The 19796-nt window shown below is 38.0% G+C and overlaps 3 protein-coding genes across 6 annotated transcripts; all 3 read left to right on the top strand.

Moving 5' to 3' along the window:
* The first annotated feature begins 765 nt into the window (after nucleotides 1-765).
* Nucleotides 766-6941, top strand: LOC101169027. 2 transcript variants are annotated; one of them, XM_023949639.1, is made up of 16 exons: nucleotides 766-1410; nucleotides 1512-1647; nucleotides 2800-2895; nucleotides 3330-3695; nucleotides 3887-3982; nucleotides 4065-4294; nucleotides 4395-4573; nucleotides 4654-4741; nucleotides 4844-5191; nucleotides 5273-5390; nucleotides 5455-5546; nucleotides 5631-5745; nucleotides 5949-6038; nucleotides 6131-6292; nucleotides 6400-6579; nucleotides 6655-6941. In XM_023949639.1, exons 1-16 carry the CDS (start codon nucleotides 1342-1344, stop codon nucleotides 6852-6854), a joined length of 2565 nt encoding a protein of 854 aa, XP_023805407.1. In that variant the 5' UTR covers nucleotides 766-1341; the 3' UTR covers nucleotides 6855-6941. The 2 variants fall into 2 exon arrangements, with proteins under 2 accessions (XP_023805407.1, XP_023805408.1); XM_023949640.1 differs by lacking the exons at nucleotides 766-1410; nucleotides 1512-1647 and adding an exon at nucleotides 2231-2420.
* A 225-nt stretch (nucleotides 6942-7166) lies between these two features.
* Nucleotides 7167-14850, top strand: LOC111946441 (circumsporozoite protein-like). Of its 3 annotated transcripts, none has more exons than XM_023949699.1 (8): nucleotides 7167-10290; nucleotides 10420-10638; nucleotides 10709-10877; nucleotides 11294-11584; nucleotides 11800-11853; nucleotides 13040-13107; nucleotides 13262-13305; nucleotides 14365-14850. In XM_023949699.1, exons 1-8 carry the CDS (start codon nucleotides 10162-10164, stop codon nucleotides 14414-14416), a joined length of 1026 nt encoding a protein of 341 aa, XP_023805467.1. In that variant the 5' UTR covers nucleotides 7167-10161; the 3' UTR covers nucleotides 14417-14850. The 3 variants fall into 3 exon arrangements, with proteins under 3 accessions (XP_023805467.1, XP_023805468.1, XP_023805466.1); XM_023949700.1 differs by having other exon boundaries at nucleotides 7169-8972; nucleotides 11797-11853; XM_023949698.1 differs by having other exon boundaries at nucleotides 7169-10290; nucleotides 11797-11853.
* A 1946-nt stretch (nucleotides 14851-16796) lies between these two features.
* Nucleotides 16797-17670, top strand: LOC110017164 (interferon a3-like). Its single transcript, XM_023949549.1, has 4 exons — nucleotides 16797-16980; nucleotides 17053-17148; nucleotides 17231-17467; nucleotides 17572-17670. Exons 1-4 carry the CDS (start codon nucleotides 16849-16851, stop codon nucleotides 17668-17670), a joined length of 564 nt encoding a protein of 187 aa, XP_023805317.1. The 5' UTR covers nucleotides 16797-16848.
* The last annotated feature ends 2126 nt before the right edge of the window (nucleotides 17671-19796 follow it).

Genomic DNA, 19796 nt, shown 5'->3' with positions numbered 1-19796 from the left:
GGGACACTAGGCACCGGTACCGATCCATCCGCGGGACACTTGGCACCGGGCCGCGGGACACTAGGCATCGGTACCGATCCATCCGCGGCACACTTGGCACCGGGCCGCGGGACACTAGGCACCGGTACCGATCCATCCGCGGGACACTTGGCACCGGGCCGCGGGACACTAGGCACCGGTACCGATCCATCCGCGGCACACTTGGCACCGGGCCGCGGGACACTAGGCACCGGGCCGCGGGACACTTGGCACCGGTACCGATCCATCCGCGGGACACTTGGCACCGGGCCGCGGGACACCGGTATCGATCCATCCGCGGAACACTTGGCACCGGGCCACGGGACACTAGGCACCGGGCCGCGGGACACTTGGCACCGGTACCGATCCATCCGCGGGACACTTGGCACCAGGCGATCCGCGGAAAATTTTTGCACCGGGACGCACAGAAAGAAAAAATAATTTCCATTTTATTGTTTTATTTTTATTTTGAAATTTATTTTATTTTGAAAAGTGACCGGATAAAGTTGCACATGATTACACAGTAGATTTACGTTCATTATTATTATTACTTAAGAGAAAATACCCCCCCCGGTCCACGGTAAACGTGCCCCCCACCCCCACCGGTCTGCGGTAAACGTGTCTTGCGTTTTACCGGTCCGCGGTTGGGGACCACTGTTTTACAACACTTGCGCATTCTTTTCTCGTTCATTTCTGTGGGTCACGTGACTGACAGGTTTCTTAGCAGGAGCCAGGACCCAAAATATAGCGGACATCGCCTGGGTTTTTGATGTGAATTTATTATTATTGGCTTTATAAACACTTTGTTTTATATCACTCAACAAAATAGTATCAACGGAACATTTTTATGTTGCTATGGTGGTAGCTACGGACGCTACCGGCGAACCGGAAGGAAGCCACGGTTTTCTTTTTTTATTGAAAAAGACAATTGAGGTTAACGTTTGAGACAATTTACTGACTTTTGATTCGTTTTAATTGCTTTTACTGCGAGAAATGGACACTAAATTTATTAGTTTTATAGTAATGAGTTCTACTAAATGTTTTTATAGAAAATACCAAGACCAGTCAAAACCGGTGTCCTTTACACCGGCGTCCTAGCTACATTTTTTTTCTTCATACGATTTTTTCTTTGTCATATTTACAGATCCATCTCTAGGAAAAAGAAATTAAACTTTAGTGTAGCCACATGTCTTTTGAGTAATTTAAACAAAAAATATTTACACAAAGCAGGCTTGTTTCGTCAGTCCACGGGTTGGGCAACTAAATGGTGACACCCACTACCTATTTAAACCCCCTGGAGTTTTACATGCTTTGTGGATCGCGATGGAGCCGGTAGGGGACAAAGTCGATGACGCTTTATTTCTCGCAGACGCGCTTATAGAAGAATTCAAGGTGGGTTCGATTTCATTGAATTTTGTAAAAATGAAAAAAAAAAAAACGTTTATTTATATAACCAGTGACATCGTGTATGTCTTTATAACTTTATTTTGTAGCGTAAACAGCCTGCAGCTGTACAACCGTCGGGAACAGGCCCAGTGACCTTTGTTAGGCACGAGGAGGACGAGTATGGAAATCCTTTGCCTAAACGTCGTAGAACAGGAGAGCGGCGGAAACCTGTTTCATCCAAAAGTGAGTAAACCTGGTCACATTGCTTGTTGCACTTTTAAAACAACAAAGGAAAGGGGATGGAATCAAGGGAAGTAGGAAGCTGCTGACAAGATGGCCACACAAGGTTTGGCATCAGGCACACACGTGGCTTTCGCGGTACAAGTCTAGATTTGTTTTTGTAATTTTGGCAGAACCAGAATAGAATTGGGGGGGGGGGGGGGGGGGGGCTATTGATACCTCGATTTTTAAAAAGTACTCGGACACCATCCTTTTTGAAAAATTATATTTACATTAAATAAAAAAAACTCATTCAAACGCAATGCATTGTGGTCTAAACATGCCAATGTGGTGAGCATGGACGCACACTCGTTTTGGCAGACTTCCTAGGGGAGTTAAAGGGCACTGGCTTTTGGAATTTAGATTTGGAAAAAGTGGTTAGCTTATAGCACTTTAGGGTGAAAATGGTGAAACAATTTGGGCTACCATTCAGAGAACTAGACTAAGTGGCCCAACCCCCCTGGCGCTCCCGCTGCCCACAAGGCCAGTGACGGGGTGGGGGGACATCATCATCATCATCATCGTCATCGTCATCGTCATCATCATCAATAGCCAATCATGATAGAAGGGGATAAGGCTGTGTGAAACGCCTCCATTTACTCCCACTCTAATAACAAGACCCCACTAGTTCTAAATCCTTTTTAGTCGTACAATACAAATATGGAAAACCTACTTTCCACTGTCTTTGTAAAGGGTGAACTGGAATTTGGCGAGGGATTACTGGAATTTAGTGAAAGGCAAGTTCATTTCAGTGTCTTTTTATTTATTTTTTTATCATGGGCGTTTTCTGTATTATAAAACACATATAGATTGTTTTAGTCTATATGATGCCTAACAGGCCAAGATGTTAGCAGGGTATTATCAAGGCTATCTATGCGTACACCATTCCAAGGACCACAATAATTACCTTTAATATGTTATTAAACTTGTCTCAATTAGGAAGTTCTGGATTTTGAGTAATGTGGCTAGAATTGAAAAACTGCTATAACTTTCTCCATAGTGCACTATCCAAAAATAAGCATTTGTTTCAGCTCTAGGATGCTAAGCAACCAGAACAGTGAAAGGCCTGTATGTCTGGCAGATAATTCTCTTTACTCGTGCTCTTATTTATTTCAGGAACTCCAACAATGGCTCAAAGTCCAACTGTAGACCAATTGTGCATGCCATCTACTAGTGGACAGCAGAGTGTGACAGAACCTTCTCACGATATAGGTAAGTTATTGATACAGTTGTCCTCAGAACTTTTTTTTTCTGAGAACAATTTAAAGTATATTAAAATGTAGTTGATCTACATAGTTTACCTCAATTTTTTTCTGTCTAAACAGTTGCTGCATGAATTCCCCTCAATCCATAACTGCTAAAAAACTATATAATGCAGGAATATCTAGTGGTTGGATGCTAAAATTCGGGCACCATGCTCACTGCTTTTTTTTTTAAAGGCGAAGAAAGTCCTCAATTTCACAAAGTGAAAATCTAATTGATACAACCATTTTGCGACTGCCATTTATAAATCCATTGTGCTCTGAAGATGAAAACATTGTCACGTATTCATAGCCTTTTGGAGTTCTTAATCACGTGGAACACATTTTCAGAATCTACTTTTACATACTGTAACACCCCCCCTGTTTCTTCTTTTTCCTCAATAGGGTCCCTCATCAAAGAGGTTCAAGACCTTCTGGGCCCCGCTGAAGACCCAACTCCATCACACTGGACGGCTAGGAAAGCTTCGTCCTTGGAAAAGTGGACAGTGTTGAGACCTTTTATGGTCGATCAGATGTTGCAATCTGGGAAGCCAAAAGGGGGACAATGCCATCACTGTCGCTCTCAGGTTGCAGTAATAGTGTGTCACGACTGTTTGCCAAGACCACTTTATTGTGCGTCATGTGATTTGGCTGTACATGACAACAGAGTACTTCACAACCGATCAGCGACGGTGGAGGGATTTTATAGGCCACTCCCACCAACCACTTTCATCAAGGAAGAGGGAGGAAAACTTACTTTCCACGAAAGAGGTACTTTTTCTCATTAAAATCACATGGGCCTTTTAAATTTGTTAAATAAATCAAAACCACCCTCAATGCTTGTTTAAAAATCTTTTAAAAAAAAAAAAAAAAAGATGCATTATTTTTTCCTTTGAGAAATAAAACACATTTGCAGATAATATTTTATGTTTTAACTAATATGAATTGTTTACTTTTACAAGCATGCCTTTTGCCTGTCGTCCTTCCCTGCTGTGACTGCTCTACTGGTCAAACAGAAGTTTCTGCAGGAAAACAAGTGATTCTGATTGGAATGAATGGTAATGTTCCTTTCTTCTTTTTTTCAAAATAATAGTCTTTCAAAGTTATACTGTAATAAAATGTGATTTATTTCTTTTAAAGGACGATACAACCTATCCCTGCCAAATGTTACCTGTTCCTGTGGAAAAACCTGGGATGTTGGCATTGGTGATTTGGTTGAAAGTGGATATTGGCCAGCCACAGTACATTTTGAGACTTTATATACAGTGGATTTGTTCACATCATATGAAGATCTTAAAATTACTGCACCAGGAATGTCAAGGCATGCTTTTGTCGGAATGCTTGAACAGCGCACTAAAGTCTTTGGTCGAGTAAGTTACATAATTGAGGCAACAACTGTGTTTTACATTGACTGTTGTATCTTTAACTTTTGTCTTTTTTTTGTTTTCTTTTCGTTTTGTTTTGAACCAGAGTGGAAAAATATGTGGCGACACCATGCAGAAATCTTTTCTGGAGTGGTCCTATGCCAAATTTGAAGTTGAGAGGCTGTCACTGGTGCATCACTTTAAGTGCCCAGCATGCACCCCCTCCATGTTGGCTGTTGCAGTGGATGGGAACCGCAAACTTTACCGCTTCAGAAGCCAACCAGGGTATGGGGTAAACATTTTCAATGTTATGTTGAATTTTCTATGGATGTAATTTTAACATGTTTTGTTTTTTTTTCCATTAGACCTGATGGATTTTTTGACGGTGTTTTTTTGGCGAAAGATACAGAGGTGGCCTCTTTTGTGGACTATATCCATGGTGCAACACGACATGTAAGGTCGACTTTTTTAAAAGTGTATTAAGTTTCTCAAAATATTCCATGCATCTTAATATACAACAATCAAATTTGTATATCTTTTGGTCATCTGTAATAGAATCCTGGAAAGGGAAGATGTGGAGGAGGCGAGTGGTTAGCAGCACGAGAGTCCTCTCACAAATCTGCCAGCAAAGTGGATGAGGAAGGTGTTGAGGTTGCTGTGTGCCGTCATGGGGTCTTGTTGAAAGGACTCAATATGTTCCGTGGAGAAATTTTTGCATATCCTCTCTTTCTCCAAAAAGAACTTGCTGCTCAGAATGTAGGGTTTTTCTGCTCCGATGTGGTGTGCAAATATTGGCCATATCTGCAGAAGGTTGTGCGCCACTGTCCTGAACTACAGGGGTTGTTGACAATGCATCCTTTCCTCTCAATCATGCATGCTAAAGCACATTCCTGGATGTGTGAGGTAATGATTGCCAACCTCTTTTGCACTATCACTCCAGATATTAAACTCAATGCTAACGGAAACAAATCACATTTGTTGCAGTTGCAGTGGGGAGGTCGAAACCAAGAGGGAGCAGGAATAACAATGGGGGAGGAGGTTGAGCAAGTGAACAGCTTCCTGTCTCGGGCAGCCATATGTTCTAAATACATGTCCAAAGCTGGTAAGTATATTATAAAAATGTATTGTTTTTTGTTATGCTGGGCTAATATATGTTGTGCTTGAAGTACGCACAGATATCCTTACGATACAGGCTATTGGATGGAACAAGCGGAAGGTGGAAAAGCTTGACCAGATTCTAGCAAAAAGATACATCAAGGTAAAAACTAGACATCCATTTTCCATGACTCTTAGACTTCTTTCATTCAAACACTGTTCAACAATGTTGCAATATTTTTGACAGACCGCACAAAGGATTTCTGAAGCATTGGCAGATCTTGATCAACTAACTAAAGAGCTGTCGATACAAGAAGACACTGTCCAGCAATGGGTGTCTGATGTAAAAAATTGGGCTGCAGGTACTGTGAAGCTTATTGGGGGGAAAAAATTATAGACAGACAGACACACAAAAATTGTTCTTTTTTTTTTTAATTCCAATGACATTTATATTAGTAAACCTCCAAATGAATGCCTTTTTATAGAATTTTGGCCCAAGTCAAACTGTCAAAGCACCTTGTGTTCTTAAAATAATTTTAATTACTTCTACTTTTCTCCCCACAAGATTCAACTGGTCATAATGACCTTGAAAAAACCATTGAAGGACTGTATCTGAGCATCAAACAGAGAAAATATGAATTGTATCGCAAGGCTGGTGAGGGGAAAAAAATAAAAAGTTATTGAAAATGTCTGAAATACTCTTGTAAGATAAAGCTGGGTATGCATGAACTTTTTTTTTCCCTCTAGATGGCAACAAACGGCGTCATCTATTACGAAAGAAGATTGCTACAGAAAAGAGAGCCTTAGACGATGCCATCACAAAACGAAACACTGATTTGTCTGAAACAGAGAAATTACCTTCTTCTGATGTGCTTTTGGCTCATGAGAACTATTTCTGGCCTTGGGAATGTACGTTTTTTTTGTTTTGTTTTTTTATTCAACAAAAAACTTTAATACCTAACTTTAGATGAATTTTAATGGGGATTTGAAATGACTGAAACTGTGCTGAATTTTAGGTCATGGTGACATGGTTAAGAAAAAGCAGCTTTTTGACAAGGTAATGCTGCTGACCAGGTTGAAAGAAGAGAAGGTCATTGTGGTTCGGGAAGTTAAGCAGCACTGGGAGTACCTAAGGAATGCGGTTGGGATGCTTGAAGAGCTTTCTTCTCAGATTTCTGAAGGGATCACTGAGCAAAGTTGGTAAAACATTCTTTTATAAATGAAAATATGGAAAGACACTTGATTTTAATTTGTCTTTTTGTCATCGTCAGGCAACACTGACGCCTTGACAGAGCAAGGACGAGAGGGGCTACTGTGTTTGCTGAAAAGAAGGTCGACAGAACTCCGTGCTCGACAGGATGCTGCACGCAAAATATACCAGAATGTTTTGGGATTGCAAGCATTGTGTTTAGATGACTCTTCCACAGATGAGGAAAACTTAGACAGTAGTTCCTCGGATGAAGATATTTGACACCGCCATGCCCACCCCACCCCCAAATGTCTCCAGAAGAACATAAGTAAACTGTGATAATTGACCAATAAATTCTCTTGAATGAAATTGGTGGATTTTTAATTTTGCACTACTCTTTTTACATTGCATAATTTAAAGGTATTATTAAACTAGTTCTGATATGGATATTATAGTATATGTATGTATATGTGTATACATATATGTAGGTATGTACAGTGAGGTCAATAAGTATTTGATCACCCTGTGATTTAGCAAGTTCTCCCCCTTAGGAAACATGGAGGGGTCTAAAATTTTTCCATTTCCACAGTGAGAGCCAGAATCTAAAGAAACATTCAGAAATCGCATACGATTTTTGTAAACAATTTATTTGTATATTACTGTTACAAATAAGTATTTGAGCACTTAATTATCAGAGATTTCTGACCAGCAAAGACTTGCAGTTCTGCTTTTAAATAGGGCAATTGCCAAGCAGCTTGGTGAGAAAAGGACAACTGTTGGAGCAATTGTCAGAAAATAGAAGAGGCTAATGATGACTGTCAATGTCCCTCGGACTGGGGCCCCTCGCAAGATCTCATCTCGTGGGGTATGGATGATGCGAAGGAAGGTGAAGAATCAGCCCAGGATTACACGGGAGGAGCTGGTCAATGACCTGAAGAGAGCTGGGACCACTGTTTCCAAGGCTATAAGTAATACATTGAAACGTCATGGTTTAAAATCATGTATCGCACGGAAGGTTCCCCTGCTGAAGGCAGCCCATGTCAACGCCCGTCTGAGGTCTGGCAATGACCATCTTGATGATCCAGACGAGTCATTGGAGAAAGTCTTGTGGTCTGAGACCAATATAGCACTTTTTGGTCTCAAATATATTCAGTGTGTTTGGAGGAGAAAGAAGAAGCATCATCCCAAGAACACCATACCTACAGTGAAGCACGGAGGTGGAAGCATCATGCTCTGAGGGTGTTTTTCTGCATAAGGGACAGGACGACTGCACTGTATTAAGGAGAGGATGAACAGGGCTCTGTGTTGTGAGATATTGGGCAAAAACCTCCTAACCTCTGTCAGAGCGTTGTAGATGGGTCGTGGCTGGGTCTTTCATCATGACAATGACCCGAAGCAAACAGCCAAGAAAACCAAGGAGTGGCTCCGTAAGAAGCATATCAAGGTAATGAAGTGGCCTAGCCAGTCTCCAGACCTAAATCCAATAGAGAATCTTTGGAGGGAGCTGAAACTCCGTGTTGCTCAGCGACAGCCCCGAACCCCGACAGATCTAAAGAAGATCTGTAGAGGAGTGGGCCAAAATCCCTAATGCAGTGTGTATTAACCTAGTGAAGAAATATATGAACCGTTTGACCTCTGTAATTGATTAACAACGGCTTCTGTACCAAATATCAAAGTTGTTTAACTCAAGTGATCAAAAACGTATTTGTCACAGACTTTTACAAAGAAATTGTACAACGTGATTTCTGAATGTTTCTTCAGATTCTGTCTCTCACTGTGGAAATGCACATATGATGAAAAATTTAGACACCTCCATGTTTTAAAATTGTGAGAACTTGCTGAATCACAGGGTGATCAAATACTTATTGACCTCACTGTATATAAGTATCAATGTTACTGTTTTTCTTGGAAAACAATGGATCACACATAGGATGTATGATCCATCCCCTTGGGTCCAACCTGAAGCTAAGTATCAGGAGCTGAACATACGTACATTATTTTTTGGGAGTAAATGGCAATATGCAATTTGAATTGATCTCAAGACCTCATCTCTCACATCCACATAAAATTTTGATCATACCGAAAACGTTTAACCCCTTAATATCCATTGATGCACATATGCATATCCATTCCAATATATTTAAATTTTTTCCGCAGGTGTAAATTAATGTAGATGTTAATAGGTAAACAATGTATGAAATTCATAAATTATATATTTTAATGTGACAGGCTCTGAAAGTTTTCAAAGCTAAAGTTTAATTCTATATCAAATGAAAGTATAAAAAGGGGCCTATGCTTTGTTCTTGTGCGCTTGCTTTGAAGAGGGGGAGGGGCGGCAATGACTGCGCGTGAGTAGTTAAAGGACTGGCTTGCCAAGAAGCTGATGCAAGACTACAAACGGTAAGAAATGAACATACATCGGGAAATCTAAACTATTTGAACTTTAAAATAAATACCAATAATCTATAATTTTTTCTGGTCATGCAAGCTTTACCTCTTAGCTAATATTTCAGCTAACCCACGCATGACACAAGTCAAGCAGAACTAACCCCCCCCCACGAACAATATTTTCAGTGACAGTTAACTTTAATGACGGTGTATTACTTTTGTAATTTAGAATTTTAGTTTATAAAATTAATACATCTCTAGACGGAGTCATACTGTTGAATGACATTAGCTAATCTGGCCCGGGTTCTGGCAGCACGCGGGTCGGTCGGTGCCAGCTAATGAAACTACCTCATATATCGATCGCAAGGGTGCTTCTTTGTTGGTCAGAACCTAAACAAAGACGTAGGCAGCAGGGTAAGACACGACAACTAGTTCTAACATAAAGAGAAGAATGTAATGAGAAATTGTTTTTCCGGTTTCGGAGTAGTAATGTTTTTGAAGTGCTGGTGGAACGGTTTGGCACCATTTTGGTAATATGTCATAACTGATAATTACTACAAACAAAGTAACTGCCCATTGATTGCTGATTGACAGTACTGCCACAACACAATATCTGGTTTCTGCTATATGTAAATGCTATGTACTTTTGGGATCTTTGTAGTACGTAGTTGTGAAAAATATAATTGTCAATAACCAATAACAACCTACCACAAACATGTGCTTGGTTGTTTAAATTTACAGCTAGTTGTGAATTTCAATGTGAACACTACAATTTATCTAAACACCTTCTCTTAAGTTTTACATTTTAAGTAAATCATTATATAGAACATCTTTCATTTTGACTAATTGTGGAACATACAAAATAAAGTCAATGTATATCTGAAGATAATTTCTATTTCTGTTTATTATTTACATATAGTAAAAGAGTGAAGCAATTGCAGTTTATTTTGACTTAAAAGACTTCATGTTAATTTTCCATTTAACAGGGGTACTAAATAAAGTTAAACTTGACCACATTTAACAATGACTTTATTTTTTCTATTGTCATATCAAATTTGATATGAAGAAGTGTATTCTACAATTCATGAATGAATATTTTGAATAAAATATGAAGTACTAAAGTTAAGACTAGGTCCTCTGTAGGTTTATGTTATTGAAAGCAAACACCCACGAAATTAATAGGTTACAAACAAACAATTAAATGGAATTTCTGCTGTGCCCCAATTTCAACACCTTAGATAGAAACAGCATGTCATTAAGTTTATTTGTTTATATGTTTTTTATGCTGGAAAATAATGCAAATCCAGTGGTTCGACTCCAGAACACAAATGTAAGTTTGTTTGACTAGTCGATCAAATGTATAGTATATACTATTGAACTTAAGTGGGTTTTTTAAATTCAATTTCAGTGTTTTTTTTTCAAAACATATTTTCTATATATATTTTATATATATTCACAGGTCAAGATGCCACGAGGATCTACAACAAAACTTTGTGTCAGCTGCAAAGCTGTGATTGGTGTGGCAACTAAGACATGTAAAGTATGCCAAACAATCCAGCCAATGAGGCAAAGGCTTGCCAAAAAACTGGAGAAGTTTCAATCCAAAAAGGAGACTTGGTTGCAAAAACACAAGAAAAACAAAACCACCACACATGTTTTGGATGAGGCATCGGTTTTGGTACGTGTTTTATGTCTGCAATTGTATTTTATAATTTTAGTTATTACTGATGATGTAACAATTTTTTTAGGTGGAAAAGTTGAATACTTTGGGACAAAAAGCCGTTGTGTTTATTGCCAGACCTGGAAAGAAAACATCTACGTGGCATACACATGTCATTCACCCTAGGTGGCAATTAACCGATCAAGCTGGACAGTGTCTGGACCGCATGAAAGACCTATATGAGCTAATGATCAATGGTAAGTATTTCTGTCTGAAAATGTTTATAATTTCAGCCCAGTTTGTTCCTAGGATTAGTGCATTCAAATTTGTCATTATTTCTAGAGGTAGAAAAAATAATAACGTTTGACTAATCTAAAACACTTGGAGTATATAGTGATATATTTTTCACGGTTATTGTGCTGCTTTATTTGTCACTTTTGATTTGATTAACTTTAGTTTTTATAGTACCGGTATTATTTTATTCTGTAGAAGGAATTGTAGTACATTAAATCTATCCAATGTGTTGGAATAAATGTATATCTGATCTAAAAAAGTAAAACAAGTTGTAAAATTGTGATATGTTTAAATTTAGCAAATGTATTTCAAGACAAAAAAATTATATGCATAACAAGACAACTGCATTTAGATTATTTTATTTATTTTCCCCATTGAGGTTGGACGAGCCTTCAAATGCCCTCTGGTCCAGTCATCCAGCCTTCAACCTCACCAGCCATTCAACCTTCAACTGCACCATCCATCCAGCCTTCAGCCTCACCAGCCATTCAACCTTCAACTGCACCATCCATCCAGCCTTCAGCCTCACCAGCCATTCGACCTTCAACTGCACCATCCATCCAGCCTTCAGCCTCACCAGCCATTCAACCTTCAACTGCACCATCCATCCAGCCTTCAGCCTCACCAGCCATTCAACCTTCAACTGCATCATCCATCCAGCCTTCAACCAGTATGCAGATTCATAACATTTTAATAATATGGTGACGTAGTCTTCTGAAATACATGTTAAAACCACAACATATTGTAAGATGTTGAAATGGTGTCAAAAGAGCATTCTTTTTGTTTATTTAAATCACACTGGAAAAACTGTGGGCTTAAATGTTTGCATAATATTAATTGAAATCAACAATATAATTTACAGAAAATGTTCTTTATTTCTAGCAGGTGTTCCAGCAAAGAAAAAGAAAAAAAGAGATAACAAGAAAGATTCACCTGGAGGTAAATGGGTTATCTTTTATTTGCTATCAACAGCTTCAGATACAAACATAGACAATGTTATTGTATCTTCTAAATGACATGCTTAATGACCTTAGTCAACTATTTAAAATTGAGGTTACCTTTATGTGGACTTAACAGAGTTATGTGTTCCTCACAAGGATACTTAAAATGCTAGCAGCAAAAAATTGACAAACAGTGATAACAAAAAGACTAGAAAAAGAAAATAAAAAGCTAATGTTCTATTAACAAAAAAGAAATTGCTGCAACATATCTAAAATTATATTTTATATATATACATAAAATATAATTTCAGTTATGTTGCAGCAATTTCTTTTTTGTTAATAGAACATTAGCTTTTTTATATATATGTGTGTGTATATATATATATATATATATATATATATATAAAATATACTTTCAGTTATGTTGCAGCAGATTAATTTAACTTTTTGATAGTTTGACTGTCAAATCTATATTAATATCATATATTTAATTGACATTATTTTTACATGTAACTTGTTCATGAAAAAATAAATGTGACATTCATAATCTACTTTTGCGAAGAAGGTCATGTTATCATTAGGATTTGTTAGTATGTTGTGTGAAATGTTTGCAAAATCACTCAAAAAGTGATTTACAGGTTTTGACTTAATTTTCAGCAACAGTTATAAATGACCTAAGGAAAAACTGTTGTGATCTGGCCATTTCTTTGTTTTTTTTGAACATATACAAATACTGTGTAGTAGCTTATAACCACAACTAAATGGTGAAGCTGTGCATGCTATAAGTGCTTCTAATTAGTGATGGAGAAAACAAAGCTTCCCAAAGCTCTAAATTCAACTGTTTCAAAAAAAAGTTTAGTGTTTGAGAAGCATTTGTCTCAATGAAAATCAGCTGGCCAGACTTCATTACTGCTTCAAAATAAGAAGGCAATAAGAAGACAGTGAACTGAGATAGTAATTAGTTATTTGATGCTATACAGCTTTAAAAATTTTTTTTTATAATTTAGTTGTCACAGACTATGTGTCCATGTATAAAATACATTACAGCATTTAGTGTTTGCTTTTGCAAAACCACAGACAACATGAAGTTTCATTTGGAAATTCATCATACAAATGTTTTCCCAAACATTTTCCTACTGTTTACTTTCTTTGAAACCTTTATATTGTGCTTTTTATATTTTCAGAGTGCAGCCATGGGGGAGAAGATCAGTTTTACCCAGTGAAGCAGGTCTTGAAGACAAAAAAGCAGAAGGTTATTTTTATTTCTTATCTGAAGTAGAAATGTGTACTTTTCATCTGCCTTTCATATGAATGTATGAAATACAATTTACGGCATCACAATTCTTAAGTGTAATAATATGATGGCCTATGTTTAAAAAATCATTTTTTAAATTTACTTTTATCAGGGGAAATTAATGGAGTTTGTTGAATGGGAGCCATGTTCCATGTGGTATGTATAATTTTTTTTTGGTTTATTTATAGATTGTATAAGAGGAGGCTGTGCATGATGTGGAGCCAGTGTAGTTATTAGCCTTGTAGCAGTGCTCTGGACCACCTGAAAACATTCATGTGATTTCCTATTTAAACATGTAGCTATTAAGTTACAAATAATACAGCATGATAAAATTAATGCATGGGAAATCATATCCCTTTTAGATTTTGATACAGTTGGACTCAATTTGACAATAGTTCTTATATGATTAAAAGACAAACACTGAACCAGAGACATGAGACAAGACTCTACACCAGGGGTGTCAAACTCATTTTCACCGAGGGCCACATCAGCAAAGTGGTTGTCCTCAAAGGGCCAGATATAATTTATACATGTAAGTAAATGTAATAAAAAATAAATTTAGCTACTCCTTAATGTGGAATAACTTATTATGTATTTAGTATAACTTTTTAAAATGACAATTTCAGTTGCATAGAAAACATATGTTTGCTTGTTACTCCAGCATAAATCTTTTTAAATTTGATTCTATCAGGTTAGGTTATATGGAAAGTGTTTAAGTCCTAATATATAGCCCAATCTGATATTTCAAGTCAGATTCCCCCTAGATATGAATAAATACACACCAATTTTTTATTTTTTATTTAAGAAATTTAAAACTTTTATGCTTTTGGGGGCCACTTAAAATGACAAGGCAGGCCACATTTGGCCCGCGGGCCTGGAGTTTGTCACATTTGCTCTAGAGACTCTAGAGACAGGGTCCAGGGTTAACCCAAGGTTCCTGACTAAAGAGTTAATTAACAAATTAGGCAAGGATACTTAATTGTCGCAGGGACATATTTTCAGGGGAACAAACAAGGACATAAACAATATATAATATACATATGACCATACAAATGTGTCAGTCAAATTAGAAAATGATAAATGAATTTGCAGTAACATAACTGTGAGCATGGTAGCATAAAGTACAAACTGGAGTTCACTGGAGCTTGTTGTCTTTTATTGTAATGTTGTCATTAACTGTTTTTATGTATTCATTGATTTATGTATTTTTTGCAGTGGGAAAACATGGTCTCCACAGTGGGTGGAAAAAAGGAACACCAAAAAATAAACCCCAAAGGCACCTCTGTTGATCAGATTGACCTTTTAAATTATTATTGTTGTTTGTGTTACTGCTTTCTAATTGTTGTTAATAAAAATGTTCAAATGAAAGGGTTTGATCTACATTTTTTATTGCTCAACATGCTCACATGTATGATATACCATAGAGGTAGGACACATTTGTTGTGAAATTCTAAACAAAAGTTTACAATAAAAAACATACAAAAAATTTGTCATATAACCAGATATCAGGTTTTTGTGTTGGATTGTCACAGCTATGGCAATTGCAAATGATCATACCTCAAGTTATAATGATACATACTTAATAGTAAATCATTTTTGGTATTTAGTATAATGAAATAAGAGCAAAGATGTAATGCATGGAGCTGTATTGTGCAACCTAAATAGATGAATGTATATTTGAGGTAAAAAAAAAAAAAAAAACACACTGTTCTTCCAGGTCGTCATTTGCCTTTTTAGCTTCCCCCATTTATTAATTATACAGACGTATATTCTTTACAATTTCAAAGACAGATAAAAGAAATAGCATTTATAAAAGAAAAACCTTGGAATCATAAACATAAACCAAGTGGTAAACGTAGATTGTCAGTTTATTTCAGTAAAGCAATTAAAACGAATCAAAAGTCAGTATGAATAATCAAAATAGCGTTTTCCCCCAAAACAAAAAGTTACTTCCGAACGCAAGACTTATGGGTAGTACCGTTTTAGTGGGTTGAGTTGAGTTTGTGAAATCTAATTGCATTCCTCTTGTGAAAAGCTGTTTTCGAGTAAAAGTAATAATAATTTGACACAATAATAACCGCAAATTAACCGTGGCTTCCTTCCGGTTCGCCGGTAGCGTCCGTAGCTACCACCATAGCAACATAAAAATGTTCCGTCGATACTATTTTGTTGAGTTATATGAAGGAATGTACGTAGAAAAAATATATAGGTATCAAATACAATTGGAAGCTACATAATGTTGAAAACAACTGTATGATTCTCGCTAGAAAATGCATCAAAACAAAGTGTTTATAAAGCCAATAATAATAAATTCACATCAAAAACCCAGGCGATGTCCGCTATATTTTGGCTCCTGGCTCCTGCTAGGAAACCTGTCAGTCACGTGACCCACAGAAATGAACGAGAAAAGAATGCGCAAGTGTTGTAAAACAGTGGTCCCCAACCGCGGACCGGTAAAACGCAAGACACGTTTACCGCAGACCGGTGGGGGTGGGGGGCACGTTTACCGTGGACCGGGGGGGGGGGGTATTTTCTCTTAAGTAATAATAATAACAATAATAATAATGAACGTAAATCCACTGTGTAATCATGTGCAACTTTATCCGGTCACTTTTCAAAATAAAATAAATTTCAAAATAAAAATAAAACAATAAAATGGAAATTATTTTTTCTTTCTGTGCGTCCCGGTGCAAAAATTTTCCGCGGACCGCCTGGTGCCAAGTGTCCCGCGGCCCGGTACCGGTCCGCGGCCCGGTGCCTAGTGTCCCACGGCCCGGTGCCAAGTGTCCCGCGGATGGATCGGTACCGGTGCTTAGTGTCCTGCGGCCCGGTGCCAAGTGTCCCGCGGATGGATCGGTACCGGTGCCAAGTGTCCCGCGGCCCGGTGCCAAGTGTCCCGTGGCCCGGTGCCAAGTGTCCCGCGGATGGATCGGTACCGGTGCCTAGTGTCCCGCGGCCCGGTGCCTAGTGTCCCGCGGATGGATCGGTACCGGTGCCAAGTGTCCCGCGGCCCGGTGCCAAGTGTCCCGTGGCCCGGTGCCAAGTGTCCCGCGGATGGATCGGTACCGGTGCCTAGTGTCCCGCGGCCCGGTGCCAAGTGTCCCGCGGATGGATCAGTACCGGTGCCTAGTGTCCCGCGGCCCGGTGCCAAGTGTCCCGCGGATGGATCGGTACCGGTGCCAAGTGTCCCGAGGCCCGGTGGCTTGGGACCACTGTTGTAAAATAAAGACGTTTCGCCCTGTGGACTAACGTAGGTGTAAACGTTTGTTTTTCACAATTTAGAGCCCCTAAAAAAACGTTTTCACAGAGCGAAAAAAGATAACTAAAAACTGCATTTTTATAAAAGCCTTCTGAAAGTAAATGGTATATTTCTCACTAGAAATGTTGTCAGAATAAAGATTAGTCCTTAAAAAATCCTGTTTTGTGGGATTTTCTACCGAAAAATGAACGAGCATCCGCCATGTTTTTTTTCACGGCAGGCAAAACCTCAGAAGTCACGTGATCCTGAGAAGGCTAATAGAAAATGAATAGGAAAATGAAACGTAAGTGTCTCACAAGTTACGGGCCGTTTTTGTGAACCTGTCACGTATTTCCATGTGGACAAATGTAGCTACTACACATTTTAGGATGAGACTGGGTTGGCTTAATCACAGGAGTAGCTTAGTTTGTTTCTATAAGGACACTTGCAGCTTCTTAAAAATGCTCCACAGACTTGTCTTTGCGTGTGCGCTCGTGTCTCTGGCCGGCGCAGGATTCTCTCTGCGCTGCAGATGGCTGGATCACAAATTCAAACAGTTCAGTGACACCTCATTGGATCTGCTGGAGAAAATGGTGAGAGAGGTTCTGACTGTGTGTCGTTGCATTTGAAGTGTGTCAGAGATAAAGGTGTGTTGTGTGATGCAGGTAAATAACGCTACAAACAGCACTGAGGGGGATGCTACAGAAGACATCGAGGTGGACTTCCCTCATCATCTGTACAGACAGGCATCTAAAGAATCAGTGAGTCTTCACTCTGAATCAAAACAGCTTAATAAGAATTTTTTTCTGGAATAATCTGTAACTGTTTCTTCTTCCTATACAGGCTGAGAATCAAGTTGCCTTCACGGTCCAGGTTCTGAAGGAAGTGTCTGCCCTGTTTGAGGAGGAGGACAGTTCCTCTGCATCATGGCAGCAGATCACAGTGGAGAAGTTTCTCGGAGTGGTGAACAGACAGGCTGATGAGCTTCACTCATGTGTGTCCGAAAGCCTCGTCCACAAGAAGAACAGAAAGCTGCGCATGTATTTCAAGAGGCTGTTGGATCACATCCTGAAGAAACAGGTATGTCTCCATGATTAGAGGTACTCTTAGGGCTGTGTATGAATGACGTCACTGGAACCCATCCTGGAGGTTGTAATGATGAAATCCCTGTTGTGTCTGTGCAGGGTTACAGTGCTGAAGCCTGGGAGACCATCAGGAAGGAAACTAAAGCTCATTTACTGAGAGCACAGCGGCTACTTTCCCCTTTAATCTCCTCCAAATGAAGTCTGTCTCAAATGTTAAAACAAGATGTGTAAAAATCAATAACTGCAATTAATATTTTGCTATATGTGTTTATTTATTCGGCTTTTATTTAATAATTTATTCATTTACATATATATTTATTTATTTTTTCTAAAAAGATCAGTTAATTGTTATATTACTAAAACGTGTTTTATATGTTTTGAATGTTTTTTATGTTCCAGCCAACCAGCAGGTTGATATTGTTGTGCAACTTATCTTTTATTTATTTATTTATTTATTCATTTATTTATTTATTCATGTTGTGTTTTTGTCATCACAACATTAAATAAACTTTCCAACTTTTACGCACTTCGTTTTTGTTGTTCTTAAATGGATGAAATCTTATGCAGGGAAAAACGGACCTCATTATTGATGGACAGCTCTCAATTTAAAATAAAAAGTAATGGCACGCAAATTGTTTTTTATATGTTAGAAAGGATACAAGTAACGATAAAAATATTAATTAAAAATAACGTCGATTATAGAGATTGAAAAGAAAACACTAAATAGAAAAAACAGCTCACGCCCGTCAACCGCTCTTTTTAAGGAAACATATTACTCATGAATTTAGGAAAATAAGGAGAAGCTATTTAAGGTTACACGGCAAAGCGTCTTTAATTATATAAATGTAATCTAGAGGCCAAAGCGGTTCCGTGCACTTCAAGAAATGTCTTGCGGAAAAGACGCCCACGCCTCAGAATCGGACAGAATTAAACTTCCTGGAGACTGGCGGTTCCTGGATGTAGCATGAGACTTTGAATTAAACTCTGCAGTTCTACGGTTCTACATGAAGGAATTTTTGTCAAATGTAACAGATGAATCTCTGTGAAAGGACACTGTAATAATGCAGTTGTTCATAACAATTACCAATTGCATGTAAATATAATATTTAAAAAATACCCTCCAAGCAGTAGATTTACTTTTGTTTGTGTGTTTGCATGAAATACACTGAAACATTGCTACTTGAACTCCTTTTTTGAACACAACAACAAACGAATTCAGTAGGAAATATCTAAATAAAATCTATGGAGCTATATACACTGTTCAGGATGCATTTCTTGGAGTTTAATTCTTTACTTTTTTTAGTTTTAGTGTAAAAAGATGTGACATTCCATTTTTTCTGCACTTGAACTTAAAAATACGTACTGAAAAAATATCTGTGAAGATGTCAACGAGTAATACTGAAAAAAAGAAGTTGGTTCCTTCACTACACTATTAATTTTTAGTTTTTTTTTTATTTCTTTTCGTTCATATTCAACTTTTTGTTGTGAATGTTAGTGTGTTTTATAAAAAAAGTTTGGCTGCTAACATATTTAAGATATCTGAAATAGATTTTATTAAAGATTTTGATTTATATTAGCGTAACTGTTAGATCAACATAATGAACATACCCTAAGCTAAGAAAACAAAGCTAAGTTAATTTGTATTTACACATAGATTCACTTAAAACTTATTGTCTTAACTATGTGAATTAATTAGTTTATTTTTAACTAACCCAATTGTATGCAACTGGTTGACTTAACTTGTTGAGGAAATTAACATTTTTCATCTAATATACTGGAAATTGTTGTTATATCTGTCATTTTCAGTGCTCAGATTACAACAAAAATCAAATCAGCTTTTTATTATCTCAGTTATACAGTGATACTCAGATATTTCATGTCCAGACAGATTTTTCAGAGGTTGATTCATGCTTGGGGCTGCATGGTGGTCATGAGGTCCTGGTTAAAATCCTGGCTGGGACATTGCCGTATGGAGCTTGCATCTTCTCCTCGTGCATGTTTTGGTTGACTGCAGATCAGTCCTTTTCTCAAGTTCTGATACTGGGTACAAAAAAAAGGGCCAGTTTTAAAGTCATGCTCACAAAGGTGTGGGGCACAAATGCGATCAGACCTCCTTATGATGCCCAAACTCAGCAAGATATCTGCTGGTAGCACTGGTAGAATTCAATCGGAGCAACACTAGACGAAGTTGCCACATTGGGAAACTGCCTCATGAGCTCAGATGTTCCCTAACTGTATTTATAGTTAACTCCAAACTGCTGCTATTTTCTGATGCCTTTGTTTGATAGAATAAACCCAATTTGATCTATTTGTTTTTAATTTAT

The sequence above is a fragment of the Oryzias latipes genome, chromosome 19, assembly GCF_002234675.1.
Source record: "Oryzias latipes chromosome 19, ASM223467v1".
NCBI classification, from domain to species: Eukaryota; Metazoa; Chordata; class Actinopteri; order Beloniformes; family Adrianichthyidae; genus Oryzias; species Oryzias latipes.
The sequence above is the reverse complement of the archived record's forward strand: the minus strand, read 5'-3'. Positions and strand labels throughout refer to the sequence as shown.